The sequence below is a fragment of the Dryobates pubescens genome, chromosome 8, assembly GCF_014839835.1.
Source record: "Dryobates pubescens isolate bDryPub1 chromosome 8, bDryPub1.pri, whole genome shotgun sequence".
NCBI classification, from domain to species: Eukaryota; Metazoa; Chordata; class Aves; order Piciformes; family Picidae; genus Dryobates; species Dryobates pubescens.
Genome location: NC_071619.1, coordinates 22,109,909 through 22,127,351, shown reverse-complemented (window position 1 = coordinate 22,127,351; position 17,443 = coordinate 22,109,909). Strand labels below are relative to the sequence as shown.

The following is a 17,443-nucleotide window of genomic DNA, read 5'->3' as shown; positions in this document are numbered from 1 at the left end:
TCTAAGTCTTTGTGGGCCTTGTTATTAAAAAAGTATAAGGAGCAGACTGATGTGATCTATGCCAAAAATTCAGGAGTTCACTTCTTTAGAAAGAACAGGGAACTTTAAGTTCCATTTGGATGCCAATTCTGTTTCAGATGCCAAACTGGGTGTCCAACCTTTCTTATTATTGTGGGGTACTTTTGTGCAAAATGATTCAGATAGATGTCACGATGATTGCAAAGCTGGCCTAAAATCTGAATGAGCACAAAATATCTTCCCCTTACTTCTGTGTGGTCATAATGGCAGTGATCGTACTGTGGCATTGATAAATCACGTCAAGGCTTTGATCTGAAGCTGGAAATACGGGCTTTACAGCTCCTGTCAAGGGGTTAAATGATACAAGAGAAAACACTCAAGATACTTTCAACTCTGTTGCAATTACAGAATCCTGGAAGTATTCTTTCAAGACTGCTTTTGTGTGAACCTTCATATTACTAATCTCACAGAAACAATTTCAGGAAATATTAAAATATGTGCTATTTTTTTGCCCCCTCACACTCACTCTATGGCTATTCAAAGCGTAATCTCAGTAGAGCCATTTCAAATGAAGCAGAAGTAACTGAGAATAATAAATACGTGAAATAAACTTGTGACAAATGTAGTTATTTAAACAGCAGTGAATTCTTTTGAAGAGAGAAAGGGTTTGATCATTTGTTCAGCTGTGATAAAAGTGTCACATAAAGTGTTGCTTCAATGTTGGTTGTGAAAAGTGTTTAAAGGATGCTGGAACACCGTGTCAAAATTTTGCTCCATCTGTGCAAAGTTTAACTGGAGTAATTTTATTACGTCTCTCGTAATCACGCTTCCTCACAAGACTAGTTTGTCTGTGATACCTGTGTAACTGGGCTTTATAACTACTCGTATTACTATAAAAATACTGTAATAATGAACAGAAAAAGTAAATGGATGTAATGTGAATCTGAAATGAGAGCAGCGTTTAAAAAGCAGGAGGGAAAGGAGGAAAAGCAGCAGTGTAGTCTGTGTGTCAAGAATCAAATAAGGCTCTGTCTGTCTGGTTAGGCGAACTAGGTACACTGTCCACTCTAGATGCAATTTTTATATTGAATTGAAGGACAGAGCACACAATTTCAGCAAATGATGACTTGATGTAAATGTTGACCTGAACAAAATTGTCAGTCTCAAGTCTTGCTTGTGTGACCCAGGCATGATTGTAGCATTTACTTTATTTACATGAAAAGATGGCAAAGCAAAGGGGAACTATACACCTTGATAGAGTATCAGCAAGATGCCCTTATGTTAGGTTAAATAAAATTAGTGCTATGAGGTTTTGTTTTCAAAACAGAAGTTGTCATGGCTACAGTAAGTTCTGTGTGTTGTTTTTTTCCCCCTTTGTTCCCCGCCCCCCAAGTTTTGTGTAGCAAATTAATGAGGCTCTTTCAAAGCATCATATGTGCATATATGGCACACATAAATACTGCATTTAGAGTTATCTGGATGCATTCCTGTGCAGACTTCCCTAGGTGATTCAGCTTTTGTCAGGGTGATTGGACTGGATCTCTTGAGGTCCCTTCCAACCCCTAAAATTCTGTGATTCTGTAATTTATATCCAGTTGTGTTAAATCTTTCTGATCATTGCTATTATAATGTGTAGTCCATTGATTTTAGTGTATTTTATTCTGGGGTCTAGCAATAGAAATGCATGAAACGACACTTACAACAAAGGCTGCTTACATGGAAGAGTAATAAAAGCATTTCTAACAGTCTGTTACTTCCTTCAAAAGGGAAAACTTTGCTGATCTAAAGGGCTGAAATTCCATAAGACAAGTTGATTTTACTTTAAACCAGATAATACATTATTAGTCATGGAGACCTCAGCACACTGTCTGAAGCTCTTAAGAACTAGAACACTTCTGGTTTTGGGAAACTCGGTGTAAAGAGGAGGTTCAAACTGGCTTCCTTTCTGCAGCAGACTGAATGGTGCAATGATAAACACTAGTGGCCATATTTTTCTCTTAGCTCATATGTGTGCTACTGATTAAAAAAAAATTCCAAACTGAAGAATGTCACCAAAATTTAAATTGGAAAATTTTAAATCTTGTGTAATGCATCCTGTGAGTATAAATAATACTTTCTTTAGCTGTAGTGACATGCCTTTCTGACAAAAGTATCATAAAAAAACCTCCACAGAACCAGACCAAAACTAAAGGACCTTTTGTTTGCCTTTGAACTGAGTAACAAAACCTGAGAGATCATCTCTGACATGAAGGATTATGGTCTACTGTGCTAAGTGGTTTGCAAACAAGATGAAGTTTTGTTATGGTTTAGCTAATTTCAGATCTTGTAGGTTTTTGTAAAAGACAATGGTACAAAAGTGCAGTCGTTTGCTGCAACATTAGCTGACCTTACCTGTCATGACAAGTACTAAAATAACTGTGGAAAGGAAGGTAATGAAGCTCTCTCTACCCTGGTTATAAATCTGTGGAATGCCATTAGCTTCAATAGATTTCTGCAGCTTTTACAGGAACTTTATGTGGAATTAAGTGTTCAAGCCTCTGGGCTGGTGCAGGGTTGTTCATTCTGCTTCTCCTGTGTTTCCTGCGATGCATAGTGCCTCAGTGTGTAGCCTACCTTATTTTGACAAAAATCTTTGTTCTCAATAATGGCATATGAAAAATTATCCTGTTGGGTTCTCAAATTACATCCATGTTATTTGTAAAGTATGAGGTGTTGTCTTCTGTCCTGTATGTTATCATTTGGCTTCTCTTCCCTTTTGCCTGCTTCTCTTAATCAATTTTATTTGAACTATAACAGAAATGTTTGATAACTTCAATGACTTTGCAGATAGCTTTAAAAGTTATTTTAATGTAATCTGTAGCACTGACGCTTCATAAAATACAGCTTTTGTACATCAAGGAGAATTTTGCTGTATACATTCATGCATCTAAAGAGAGGAAAGGGCATGCTGTACTTAACTTGTTTGACCTGTAATGTATACAAGGAATGGAAAATTTGGCTGCATGAGTAATGACCTGGTAGCCCAGGTAATTTCCTTTATGCCTTCAATTAGGTAACTTACATTCATGACGCATAGACTCTTGCTTGTTGAGCAGTCTAGCATTATATTTGGAGAGCTACTGCTATACTAACTGGTATTATGTTCACATTCAGTGATTTATTTGACTTGGGAAGCCAAAGAATTTCTTCTTTCCTAAAAGAACATTTTTTGGGTGCCAAATGATCAGATTTTCTATGTTCTAGTTTTCCACTTACTATAGTTGTGATGAATACACGATCATTTGCAATATATGTGTGTGTATATATATGTATATATGGTGGGACATTATGTATATATAGTATATACATCAGCATATATTGGGACAACTTTCAGTTTGGTCTGTGACTTCAATATTGTTCTGTGGCTTCACCAACCTATTTTAGATACCTCACAAATAAATCACTAATCATACTTTTGGAAATTATCTTCTTCCTTAGATAAAAGTATTAAGTACCAGTTTGTATAGTGTGTGCCTTGGACTTGTCTCACTGTTAAATAAAGCACAATATAATAAGCTAGAATTTGCAATGGCTGCCTGACACACACAAAGGTATTTAAATTAACCTGCATGCAGAAATTAACCCTTAGAGTACTGCTTCAAATTCCTCAATTTATTTTGTTATTTAATTTTACCAGCAGTCTATGCTGCTTTTATACTTGGTTCATAGTGCTGCACATAAAGTACATTAAATAGCTATACACAAAAAAGAAGTGAGAAAAGGGGAAAAAAAAACAACAAACAAACAAGCCCAAACCAACTTCTTATAAATGAGGGATTCTACAAGACTAAGTACCCTAGGTTGCTAATGGGTAATATATTCCTAAGCAACTACTTTTCTTTTAAGATTTCATGTAATTACATCAACTAAGAACGTGTAATGTTTCACTGTGACTTTGTGCTTGTTAGGCTTGCTGCTAAAGTATCATAGGTATGTCTCCTATAGAAAGAAGTCAGTTCTTTAAGGGTTAATATGGGGCTAAGGAATCCTCAGGTATTCTCCTGCTTGTCCCTTCTTAAAGGTACCTGCATGTTAATTCTCACATATTACCTGAACAGGTGAATATAAAGACTGTATGAATGACTAACTGAATGAATTAATTTTAAATGCTTGCTTGTAAACAACTGGAAAACAGAGCTATGATTTCTGAATCAAGGTCTTTAATGAAATGCGTAAAAATTTCAGTACAGTAGAAGCTCATATACTGATAATTTACTCTGATTTCTTTTTCTTTCAAATAGCCCAATAGAATCTTGCCAGAATTTCTACAAAGATTTCACATTACAGATCGACATGGCTTTCAATGTGTTCTTCCTACTCTACTTCGGCCTGCGTGTAAGTAGTGCGTCTTTGATAGCATGAGACAGAGAAGGAATATAGCTAGAGAGAGTCTTTGAATATGGGCTGACTTTACAATGTCTGGACAAAATTAAAGTAATTTCTAAATTCCATGAGCAAAGCATTTGATGAGAACATTTAGGCAATACTACTAAGTATCTAGGATCACCAAGGAGACCAATGGTTTATAAGCTGTCTGTTCCAGAATGTTCTTGTGTGGTGGAAAGTGCTGGTCAGTGACGCTAAATCTAGTTTCGGTGTTCTCAGCAGAGTGATAACTACCTCAGCCAGACTAGTGAATACTGGATCCCTTCCTCTGCAGCCAGATATGTCTTGGGCAGTTGAAGGTTGAGATAAAAGCTAGTAGAGCTGCTGTATACACTTTTATGTACATTCAGTTTCCCAAACTACTGAGGAATACTTTGAAGAAGCATTTATTTCTTTTGCAGAGGTAAATACTAATTAGCATACTGAAATGTATATCCTTAGAATATACTTATCTCTGTCTGAAAATCCAGTAATGCTGTGTCAGGATCTAAAAGTCTGGATATCTGAAACAGTTACATGAAACAGTTTGGGCTGGTAATGCTCTCAGTTCAAACTCTTGAGGTGTTTTGGGTTTTTTTGTTGCTTGTTGGGCTTTCTTGTTTTTTAAAAAATACATTTTGAAAACTGTCTTTTCTTATTGTTAGTTGGAAAATCAGGGAAAAATGCCTCAAACACAGTAGAACCACAAGAAAAACCTCATGTGAGCAGAAAGCCTGACATATTGATCTTTAAATTTGATGCAAGTATGGCCTCCTGATCTTTCTTTGTCCAGAGAGTACTGTAGAGTGCAGATCCTGGAGACTGAACTCACTTTAGCAGTTCTAGTATGTGAGATGAACTGCTAGAGCACCTTTTTCACTTTTAGTTTCAAACAAAAAAAATCTTTGTTTCAATTGTTGGATAACACCCCTTAACCTGTTTGAAAGCCTAAAGGTTGTGCACTATGGAAAGGTAAATTGCAGATTATGAAAATACTGGTCTGACATCTTAAAGAGCTTTAACTTCCAAATATTTTGACTCCTTTTAAATTCAACACAAGTGAATAGAAAGCTTCTGCTGAAACTGGATATTTTTCTATAGTTTTCATGCTGGAGCATTGCTATTCAGTAAATACAAAATGACCAACAAAATGTCAGTGTATTTTGGGGTTTGACTCTTCCAAGGCAAATGCTGCTCATATTGTCTGTCTTCTTCTTATGTATGATTTCATCATTCTTGGTATCAGTAGGGTCCCCATTCTAATACTGTATCTGGGATTCCAGCAAAGTTTGTATGCACCATAAACATTTTCTGTTAACTTTTTAAAGTAATTCTAAAGCCAAGTAGATTAAGTGGATAGAGAACATCAATATTTTCTTTGAAAAAGAGACAAAGCATATAGTCAGTAGTTAAAAGACAGGCAGTGTTTTGAATTTTCTTAGTTTATGTTTTAAGATTAACATGAGTAAAATTTTCTGTTAAATATTTGAGATGCAATAATTCTTTTATTTGTGTGTTTATATTTCATATGTGTATAAAACCATGTGTTTTAATTATTACCTGAATGTGAATAGTAGTTTGGTCTCATTTACGCACAGAGATGAATAGGCAAATTCAAACAATGATGTCCTTGTCATCTTAAGTTTTCCAGTATTCCTTACAGTGATTTTGTGGTCAGGAAAGAGAAATGACCTTAGACTTGAATTATGCCTTGTGGAAGTCATCTGGTGATTGCCTCTGGGCAGGATGATAATGAGACTCTTTGTAGATTATCATGTATTTAGTAACTTGAGAACAGGAAATATACGATAAGACTGCTACCAACATATTTGGTGTGCTACAGCAAAGGTGATATATCAATAATATTACAAAAGTATAGATATGTTGTTAAAATGCAGAGAAAATGTGTTCTAGTACAGATACTAGAACTTGTCATACAAATGATCTGTTACCAAGCAGTGCACAAGGAAGGCTTTGTGGTGACACATGTTGTTTTGTCTGAACTGACCTAAAGCATCAGTCACTTCTTTACTAACTTTGGAGTTTAATATTTTAGAATGGAAAATATTGTACAGATTTGAAACCACCATCAGCATAATCTGATTCTTTCATCCCATCATCTGTTGTTTTTTTCTTTTTCAGTTCATAGCAGCTAATGACAAGCTATGGTTTTGGCTAGAAGTTAATTCAGTAGTAGATTTCTTCACGGTTCCTCCAGTGTTTGTGTCAGTATATTTAAACAGAAGTTGGCTTGGTGAGTAAAACAATATTTTCTTTTAAGTTCTGTTATAAAAATACTTAAACTTTGAACATTTGGATGGAGAATTTCTTCATCTTGTGACATCATGTATGACAGAATGTTTCCAAGGTTTGCTTTGCAATGAATTTGCCATGTCAGGAGACAGGTGGGTTTATGCCAGAAGCAGCACTGAAGTCCATTTTGTTCTTGATTCATTAATACAATCTCCTACTCTAAATGATGATGAGCTCCAATTTGAAATTAGTGTGTAACATGAGTCTGTTTTTGCTAGAACTGTGAATTTTATGTAGTTGTCTCAGCTTACAACCTGAAAGAGTCATTCAGGCCATTAATGTACTGCACTGGATTGCCATAAATTGCTGTACCAATAATTTTTTTTCACATTTTGAGCCAATGTAGGTAAATTTTAAAAGCACTTAAACAATATATTTGGAAAACTTGTTTAGATACCTACTGAGCTTAGCTATCATGTAGTTAGAAACTTGTGAGTAGCAAATACGTAAGACGGCTACCAACCTGTTTCATGTGCTAGTGCAAAGATGATGTACCTATACAGTGTAGAAGTACATTAGAAAAAAATAAGCTATATGTAATAGAGAATAAAAAATGAAGCAATGCAGACAAATTAACTCAAGAGTACCCATAATGCAGCATATTGTTTCTTGCAGAAATTGCATATTCTCTCTAGTTAAGTAAAATGAAGGTAAAACCTACAAATGGCATACTTCGTAAATGCTGTCTTTAGACAACATCTGAAACATCACCGTTTGCCAATCCATTTCTCCAGAAATACAGGCACTTACTCCTGAGAACTAAAGAAAGTGTTCATTTGAAATGTTTCACATGGAAAGGAAAATAAAGCAGCTATTTTTTATACTGCTGTATTTTCAACTTGATACAGAAGTGTAAAGATGCAAAAATTGTTGATGAATTACTGTTGAAAAAAAAGATTACTAAATGTATAATGCACACACATTAGAGTTCTGTATAAATCTGTGATTATTGATAGGCCAAAGAAGAAAGTGATAAAACAGTAAGAATAGTTCAGTGTGGATCCTCATGTGATTGTCTTCATCACTTACTTCTGCTGAATACATAAAACTATGTAATGCTTTCTGAAGGAGAAAATCTCATACAGTTCCATATTATGATAGGAAATAAACTAAAATGAACGTATGTAAATATAAAACAAACTCATGCTGAAAAGAAAATTGCTGATTTCACTAGCTGTAATTCAATCCCAGATTCTTTGAATTATTTTAAAGAGATGGATTTTTGTACTTGAATGTGATTTAACTTTGGTATTAAAATTGTTGGAGGTAAAAAACAATCTGAGATCAGAAACTATAATCACATAATCTATAGAAGAGTAATATGAAATGAAAAAACAGGAAACCCGCAAAATTTGGTAAATGAGGCAAAGAGATAATTATGCAAGACAAATAACCCTTTATCAAAGTGACTGCATAATTGACTGACTCATGGTGACACAGCAATCTAATTAACAGTGCCAACAGAAATAATGAATTTACCCATTTAGCAGTTTCTGCCGGATAGTTTTTACAAGATTTATGTCATTTTGCCAGCAGAGTTAAACATTGTACTTATTCATAGAATTGAAAGGATTTCTTGTTTATAAAATCAATTTACCTATTTTCTCATGGAATCCTTCTGAGAGATTTATCCCCTGCTGAGGCACAGATTTTTAATTTCTTCTTTAATTTTTAATGTAATCATTTTAGGATTGTATTTACAATGTTTGAGCTTTGCACCTGCTTCCACTAGGTTTATTCTAAAGGGGTTTTCTCTTTAGGGAAAATCATGCTTAGTAAAATAATTAACTAGTTCAAGATTTGTTGGAGTTCCTGACATAGGTGTAATCTAGATCAGGAAGTTATTATTTGGAGATGCTGTGTAAGTGTTGAGATCTGAAGTGTATTAATGACGTTTTTCTATTCCTTGACACCATTTAAAGAAATGGCAAAATTTACTCTGCCTCTGGAGCTCAAATACTTTGGACATAGTTGTGGATAATACAGTAGCAGGACTGGTTGTGTGAGTGGAAGGGAAGGGTGGATGTTTGAATGATATTAGTTACAATTTCAGGTTAGATGCCTATTTTCCCTATTATATAATTTTTATAATTGAAAGAGATATCCTTCAGAGTTTGTAAGTTCTCGTTTCTGTATCATGTGTCTCTGGAAAGAGGGTTTGCACCAAGGTTAGCCTTTTAGAGAGGTGAGTAAATAGAGAGTGGTTGATCTCAGGCAAATGAAAATCATTTAACAGGTCAGGGTTCAGTGTATCCCAATAATCCTTTGCATGTTTTAAAAATTTTTTACTTATTAAGCAGAATTCCTTTATATGCCTAATAAATACATGGGATTGTCTGGTATATATTAAGCATCAGGGTCTTTCCAGTTTATTTCAGTATTGATTGGTATCAGTCATCTGTGATGAGTTCATCTGAGTACTAGACAGAATGAAAGTCACTAGAATGTGGCTCTCTGGATTCCTGATTTCACAAGAACTGTCCTGTTTTAGCTAACTGATAATGAACTATGAGCACACAGTTTAAAAAGTATTTTTAAAAAATCAAACCATCCTAAATAAAAAATAAACTTTGCCTTTGGATGAGCATTAAATGCTCATTGAAAGATGTAAAGTATAGCAGAGGACGTGTGGTCTGAATGTATAATCTTTTCATGTACTATCGTGGAAAGCCATTGGATTTTTTCCTTTTCTTACACTAGTTCAAAGATGCCACCATTCAGTTATATGTAACTCTTAGCATGTGAAGCCTTCCACCTTCCCTGCTACTTTTTTTTTCCTTTTAGTTGTTCATAAGATATATTTTATTATCTCAAAATGCCGATTCTGAATAAAAAATTTTTAATCAGTATTTGGATTCAAATCTAGTCCTTTATCTAGATTCCACTATGCAAACAAAATTCAACGTGCAAGAAAGATTAGATGTTGCTTTAACGTCAAAAGGTTTCTAGGATTGGTAGGATGATCACTGTCTAAAATACAGTGGTAGGCACAACATAACTTTAAACCTTCAAAATATGAAATTTTTAGATTTGGTAAATCCATTAGAATTTCTGGGGTATCATCTTTGCTAGCATAGGCTACTATAGGAAAAGGAAGGAAGTGAGCAGAACACAGTTGGCACATGGAATGATCTATATGGTATTGAAATAATAGGTGGAGAGTAAGAAGAAAAAAGTAACCTGTACTTCAATATATACATTACTTTGATATTTGGTATTCAAAGTTGTGTACTCTGACATAACACTGTGCAGATATGAATATCAATGTATTTTCTGATGTTTTTCCAACACACTTCTTCAAACAGTAACATTTATGTAGATATTGACGCATAAACTAAAGCTTTATAATATGGTAGATATTTTTTTGCACAACACAGTGCAGGAAACTTTCTGATAGTGATAGAAGTATAATTCTCCACTTCAAGTGCAAGATTCTGTGGAGTGAAGGGAAGAATGATAACAGAAAGGGTGGAGTTTCTGGCTCTTGAGATTTTACAGGTAATTTTGAGAGCTGATTTCAAGCAAATGGTGCTGAGTCTGGATACTGTCTTTATATTCTGAGTGAAGGTAGGCTAAAAAAGTTGTTGGGTGAAAACAAAAAAATTGCAATGGGAGAAACAACACTGTGGTAAAAATACTTTTTTTTTTTTAACAAAAAGTCATCATGATTTGAGTATCATAGCTAAGTTTCAGATTCAGGTCTTCATTTCTTTGGGTAGCTTGCAGTGTGCCAAGTTGGCGAGCCCTGCAACAAATGAACATCTTAGAGTTATATTGTGCAATGACTTACAAACACTCTACTTACTACTTAAAACTGGTATCCTATCTTCTAAGAATCTGCAGAATGAAATTCCTGTTAGAAAACATACATGTTTTAATGGAACTTGGAGCACTGCACTACCTTAGTTCTACTTATGCAAAGAAGTACTCTGATAATTAAATTATAGGGATGCCAGTGTGAGGGAGGAATTTTGAGCTCCAAAACTTTATAAATGCATCCAGAGGTCTCAAAACTGTCCCACACTTAGCACCTTAGATTTGCTATCATTAGCAAATGTTTTGTTGGTCAAGTGTTGTGTATTTCTGCCATCTATTGGCAAAAACTTTGAATATGCATCCAAATTCTGTATTTCTTACAAAGCCAGTGTATTTTATGGAGCTTTAAAACATTTTGTGTAATTTACTAGAATTTATAAGTTATTTATATATAATGGAAGCTAAATGCTGTAAAATTTCCTAGAATTGTGTTTTATGTATATGTGCGTATGCACTACTTTTCTCTACAGTAGCATTTCTTTGTATGCCTTCAAACATATCAGCAGGAATTTAGTGAAAATAGTTCTGAATACTCAGTCTGCTTGGTGACTCATTAATATGTCACTGAATGGACTATATCACATTTATCGTGTATTGAAGACAGCAATTTTTTTGCTTTCTTCTAGATACTTTAATCAGTTCAGTTTTCACAAAGCAGGCACATTTTGACAGGGTACCAGTTAGTGATACCCACAACAGGCATTTAAATTGTCAAAATATTGATAGCAAAACGTAACCTTGTGACAAATATGCATTTGTCATAACATTCAGGAAGAATTCTTATAAATATTGTGGCACACAAGTATGATAATATGTTGCTGCTTCTCTCTCCTCCATTGATGAGAAGTCAGTCTTAAGTTTCGTGTTACTTATAAACAAATGTATATAGTTTGTTGCTATCCCACTTTACACTAGCTTGTTCTCTTTATTATCAAGCCTTAGGTCCTCTAGTATTATTGATTTACTTTATTAGTGTGGACTTTGATTTCCCTCCAGAACATTAGTAGAAGTATTAAATAATCTAAGGTCAAGAACACATCCCTGACAAGACTCCCACATTCGTTTCAAGACTTAATGGTTCTTGGTCCATTTAATTAGTGCTATGGCAATGCTGAGTAAATTACATTAGTATTTATAGCTTTATTGCTCAAACATGACATTTAATGGAAAGGCTAATGGTATTGGATGCTTTTCTAAAATGTACTCATAAATACAGTTCTTTATCTTGACCACTTAGCTTTTTTGTAGCAGAATTCTTTATTTTGTGTAATAGGATTAATAGGTCCATGTGTTGGTTTTTTTTAAACATAGGGAAATGACATTAACTTTCTTAAACATTTCTGGAACTTCTATAAACCAGATATGCCAGGCTCACAGAAATCCAACATAAAGTAGTCCATAGAAATTGTTTTTAAAACTATTGGATGCAAGTTACCCAGACATGATGACTTCAAAGTGTCCAGCTGAAATAGGTGTGTTTATTAGCTTTCTCAGTCATGTTAGGAAAGTTGTCATTACATAATTGGATTTTCCTCAGTTATAAAATTAAACATATATAAGACACTTTCAACTTTTCTCCATTATTACTGAAATTCCCATCTTGCTGATAGTAAATAGCATAAATATGAATTCCATAATGAAATTTTCCCTTCCTGCCAAGATAAAGTCACATAGACATCCCTCCTTTCAATGAAACACACTATTTCACAGTTATAGTATTTAGAACTCCTAAAGCTCTATTAATATTCTTCAGCAAAAATTATTCAAATAGACATTTCCATAGTGTAAACCAAAATGATAGACCCAAATTATCTGTTGTGATCATCGGTTAATACTCTTATTTCCTGTTTTTTTTAACATCAACCCCAAAAGCCATGATGACACTAGTCTGCCAAATTTTGTCTTTCAGAATCACAGAATGCCATTTTGGTATAGATAGATTGCTAAATTCTAAGTAGTCCATAATACTGATTTTAATTTTTTCACTTATATTTCATTCCGTCATGCTTCCTCCAGGATAGTTATAGGATGGTAATATCAAATATCTGGTATTTATGCTGAGAAATAAATCATTGCAATTCCTTTTAGTGGCCACACATTTTGTATGTTTTGGTAAAACATTCTGTAATTTTCCTCCTTCTATATCCCTTCCTGTCTAATAGAAATGTGTTCTCAAAATCTAGATTTCTTGTGGAAAAAAAAACAACACTTCCCTCCCCACCCCCCACCACTTTTTCCTATCAATTTAATTAGTTCATGACTGCTCTTGTGTTCTCTGTTTCAATGGTCTTTAGTCCCCTTTTGCTCAAAGGAAAGCTTCCTGAACTTAACAGGGTGTGCAGCAATGTTCTAGAAGAAGAAAACCTTGTCCTTCAAACTTCCCAGGGAACCCATAATTCTCTTACGCTGTTTTCTGGCGTATATATTCCTTTGCATGAGCAGTATTTGCAAGGATCATTGCATTGTCATTAGTCAGATGCTTTCTGCATTTTCCTGGGCTACCTATAGCATGTAATTTCCCTGTTCAATTTCCTGAATGGTAATATAAGCAACAAGGTTAACTTTTTTTATTTAACTGTTTCGTATCTTTGCAAGCCAGCTGAAAGATCAGTTGAAAATAAAATTAAATGTCTTGGCTCTATGATAGTATGTTACTTTGTACAGTACCTTGTAAGCATTTATCTATTCATTATAAATTATCCAGTAGTTTTCCCCTTGATATCTTCCATTGATTTCCTGGTAACTGTTGTGTGGTTTTTTTCAGTCCATTGAATTGGGGTAGTATTACCGGAGAGTGTGATCTTCTCAACTTTACCATTTCAGTGCTTGTTGTTTCATTTATATTTTAAGAATTGGAGTAAATGTAGTGAGATGTCCATGTAGCTCTCATTAATTCAACACCAGTGGTCTAATGTGCTCTGTGATGCATGAGGCTTCATTTGTGTGAAATTAAGGAGAGATGCATTATGCAGTTTAAGTAAATTAAAAATAAACTATCTAGCCATTTTCCTCCTGACATCTTTGCAAGACTAAACTGGCCATAAGCACATCCTGTTGAGACTGAAATTGATATAAACTGATGGATACAGATGCGATCTTACTATAAAGATTAGAAGTTAAGAGTTCTATATGAAACTTCAGAAAGCTCATAAAGTGGCTGTTCTGTGTGGATATAGGAGAGCTCTGAATTTATGTACTCAATGAAAACAAACCATATAATTTGTATCCTTTCAATTTTCTTTGGCAATTCCCTCACTCAACTTTATATGTAAGAATCTAAGAAAAGTTGAGAGGATTTGAACTCAAAAGGGGAAACGTCATCATTTAATTTTAGGTGCACTGCTTCATCTTCACCTATAAGCAAAAAAATTCTGTTGGGATCAGGCAAGATTATTTCTTGTGCTTCAATGCTTTAGGTATCAATATGAGCAAAATACTAACCTTCCTGCTTATTGTGACATTTCAGAACTGAGCCTGGATGAGTAATAGTTTGTAATCTTTTCCTTGATTCACTTTTCAACCTTTACACGTCAGGTGACATGTAAAGAAGGAAAATGTGGGATATTGAGAGATGTGTTCTTCCAGCTAAAGTATTTAAGGCTTTCCTTTTTTGGTTTTTTTTCTTTCCCCACCTCCATGTTTTGGATTGCAGGATTTTTATACTATCTGACAGAGTTTCATACAATATTGACTTAAATCCTGAAGACAGTATCTTTCATAGTTTACCACTTTTTGCCACTTGTTTCACAACAATTTTTTAGGGCCTAAGGTTCTCTAGTACTTCGGTATTTACAATGGTCATGCTCATGTTATAATGGCTTATTCTGATGACCTTGTTACCATCTTCAGCAGTGTTCAGTGTCATACCATCTCAAATTATAAATAATAAAGTAAAACTAGAAATACAGCAGAGTAAATCCAGAGGACATTTCTCTGCATCACAGAAGTGCTGTGAAAGTTACTGACTCCTCCATATCTGCTTGCACTGCAGTGGTGTACCAGATGGATGGCCAGAAAGTCTTTGCTGATAATGATCCTCAGAGAGCAGTATTTATTTGTTCTTCAGTGCATGCTTTTGGATATTTCTGATGCTTCTCCTAGTATCTTCTCTTCAGGGAACTTTGTAGTATAGAGTAGTGTTAAATAAGCAGCTACTGTTCTTTGGAGTGCACTTTTTTAATTCAAGCATTTTAGGTTTTAATTATTTTTGGAAAAAGCAGTACATTGTGCTTGCAGAGTTTATATAGGCTTGTATTAGTTCTGAAACATTTTGCTCTATATCTGTCAGTCTTTCTTCTGTGGTTTGATATATATGAAGCCGTAGAATTAGAATTTTCTTGGTATTTTAGGTTCCAACTATCTAAGCTTATCTAGTCTTCAGAACTTCACAGGCCATTGTCGGAAGCAGCTTTTCTTATGAAATATCCTTAGCTGCTACTTCAGGTCAAAAGTTGAAATATTGGAAAAGCAGCCTAATTGACTTTACCAGCTCTTTTGTTTGTTGCTAGTAAAAATATAGCAGATCATAGATAAAGATAAAAAACAGAATGATGCATCTATTAATTTAAGAATAGTATTTAGGCTTAGAAAAATGTGGGGGTTTTCTACGTAAGTGAAACGTCTACTATGTATGTTATTTTTTTGTCTAAAGCCATTTTCATGTTTCCGGGTTAGGCAATGTAGACGGGGAAATTATTTTGCCTTCTTTTTTAAACCAGCTTCTATAAGGTAAGGCAAATGGAAGCTTGTCGCACAGGGGCAAGTCTAGTACACATAATTTTGTTCAAGATTATTCTGCAGAGAGTGCTGTTTTTATAAAGTTAATAATATTATAGCATCACTGTGGATGATTAGCTGGAAAGAATCAGCTAAGTGCCAAGTTCATTTTCAGGAGATTTGTATTCAGGTCAGGATATCTGGAGACAATATTCTGCATAATGAAAAGGTAAATGTTGTAGTCCCTTATAAGCAAAATGACTGACATCAAAGTAGTTTAGTCTACTGCATTATGAAATTTCCAAGGTAGTAAAAACTCTCCAGTGGTTACTTCTCTGTTATCACCTCTGTAAACTTGGTAGCAGTTACTCTCCTAACCTGTATATGTTATCTGTAAGCTTTGTTGTCTTCCTAATTGCTGGTTATCTTTTCCTTTGATCAGCCCCTTAATCTGGGAAGCATTTTCCTTCAGAACTGTAGGAGGTTTTGTGCTTGTTCTGCACTACGGTTACACTGGTTCCTTTCCAACCACTGTGCATCCAGCAGGGAATGCCAATCTCATTCATCCACACTGCAGTCCCTTGGTGGTTCAGAGTGTCATGTGCTTGAAGATGTAGAATAATATCTGTTGATGTTAGACTTGGGGAATGTAGATGCATACCTCCACAGCCTACTAGAGAGGTCTTTTATTGCTTTGAGCTAGCTGTAAAATTAGTGTCCAAGTATGGCATTGGTACTGTGTGCTGATTTAATACTATTTTCACACTGTACGGGTTTGATCACTTTTACTTATTTCTGCTCTGGGATGCTTTTCTCTGAGGTAAGTCAAGTGAGTCCGTGAAGTTCAAGGATGTAATGACTCCTCAGCCTTGTGACAGAAGAACTAATCACATTGGGATAAATATAAAGTCCTAATATGATTTGAATACCTTCCAGAACCTTCATATTTTTAAATTTTTTTTTTAAATTTCAAACTTTGTGACACTTTTCCTATTCAACATTCAACTTCCATAGATACTATGGAAATTCTAAATGGGTTCTTACCAATGCTCTGTTACATAAAGGCTGCTGTATGTAAAAGTTCACTTTTTTAGTATGTACTTAGGTGATGATGTATGTTATAAAATTAAGATAATAGTTTTTAAAATATGTATTGCAGATACCAATTCTTTATATTTTTATATAATTAAATAAAGCTTAGTTACTTCTTATGAAAGCATCATTAATGAAAGGATTAGTAATGGCTAGATATGTAGTTAGGACAAGGCTAACTGATAAGTTTTTACAGTGGTAGCAGGCAGTATTTGTCATGATGTAGCAATCAATGAACACCTGAGTCTCTACATGTTGAATAATGTTAAATATGAATTGAAAAGAGTTAGGATAATCTGTAAAGAAAATACTGCAATCCCGGTTTATGTTTTCTGTTAAATCCATGTTAAAACTGAATTTGGATTGTCTTTTAATGTTTCACTTTCCCTTCCCATTGTGGGTAAAATGTAGATATTGGCACTATTGCTACAACTATAAAAGCAAAGACACATAGAAAATAAAACCAAACCAAGATAGGTTCATCTGAATTTTCTCATGCTTACGCTCTATCTCGGAAATTCATCTGAAGAAAACGATACACAATTGCAGGCAGGGCAAATCGCATAAGAAATATATTGCATCAGAGTAAAATGGCAAATGGTGCACAGATTAGGAGGAGCAGCATCTTCTAGGAAACACCAGACATCTACTTTTCTAGGCACTGGTTCTAATGTACTCTGATGGTGCATAGAAATTTTGCCTAGCTGTTCTCAGTGATTTGGTAACTGGCCAATTAGTGCAAGCATTTGTATGCACTTGAAGCTGAGAATTTCCTTCTTGGTTGGCAGATCACAGATTTTCTGCCTGACATGAATTTGAAGAGATGACTTTTTAATGCTACTCTCTCTATTGGATTTCCTCTTGATTCAGAGTTCGTCCTGAACTGACTTGCAGTTCTTGGAATTTGTATTTAAACAGGATACAGTACTGAATAGGTGAAAGCTAATTTTTTAGTACTGGCAAGGGGCAAGATAAGGGACACTGGTAAGTTGTGTATGGATTTATATAGCAGCTAGATTTCCAAAAAGCAGTTAAAACACTCTAGTCTTTGATTTCCATGAAATTTTATGCCTAAATTCGTAAT

At 34.6% G+C, this 17,443-nt stretch overlaps 1 protein-coding gene across 36 annotated transcripts in view; it reads left to right on the top strand.

The window, feature by feature from the left end:
• The window catches only part of KCNMA1 (potassium calcium-activated channel subfamily M alpha 1), a 417,239-nt gene that overhangs the window by 230,654 nt on the left and 169,142 nt on the right, over positions 1-17,443 (top strand). For all 36 annotated transcript variants that reach the window (XM_009897628.2, XM_054163264.1, XM_009897623.2 and 33 more), the window contains 2 exons: positions 4,299-4,392; positions 6,565-6,676. In XM_009897628.2, coding sequence (XP_009895930.2) covers positions 4,299-4,392; positions 6,565-6,676 — 206 coding nt within the window. The remainder of the gene's footprint in view (positions 1-4,298; positions 4,393-6,564; positions 6,677-17,443) is intronic.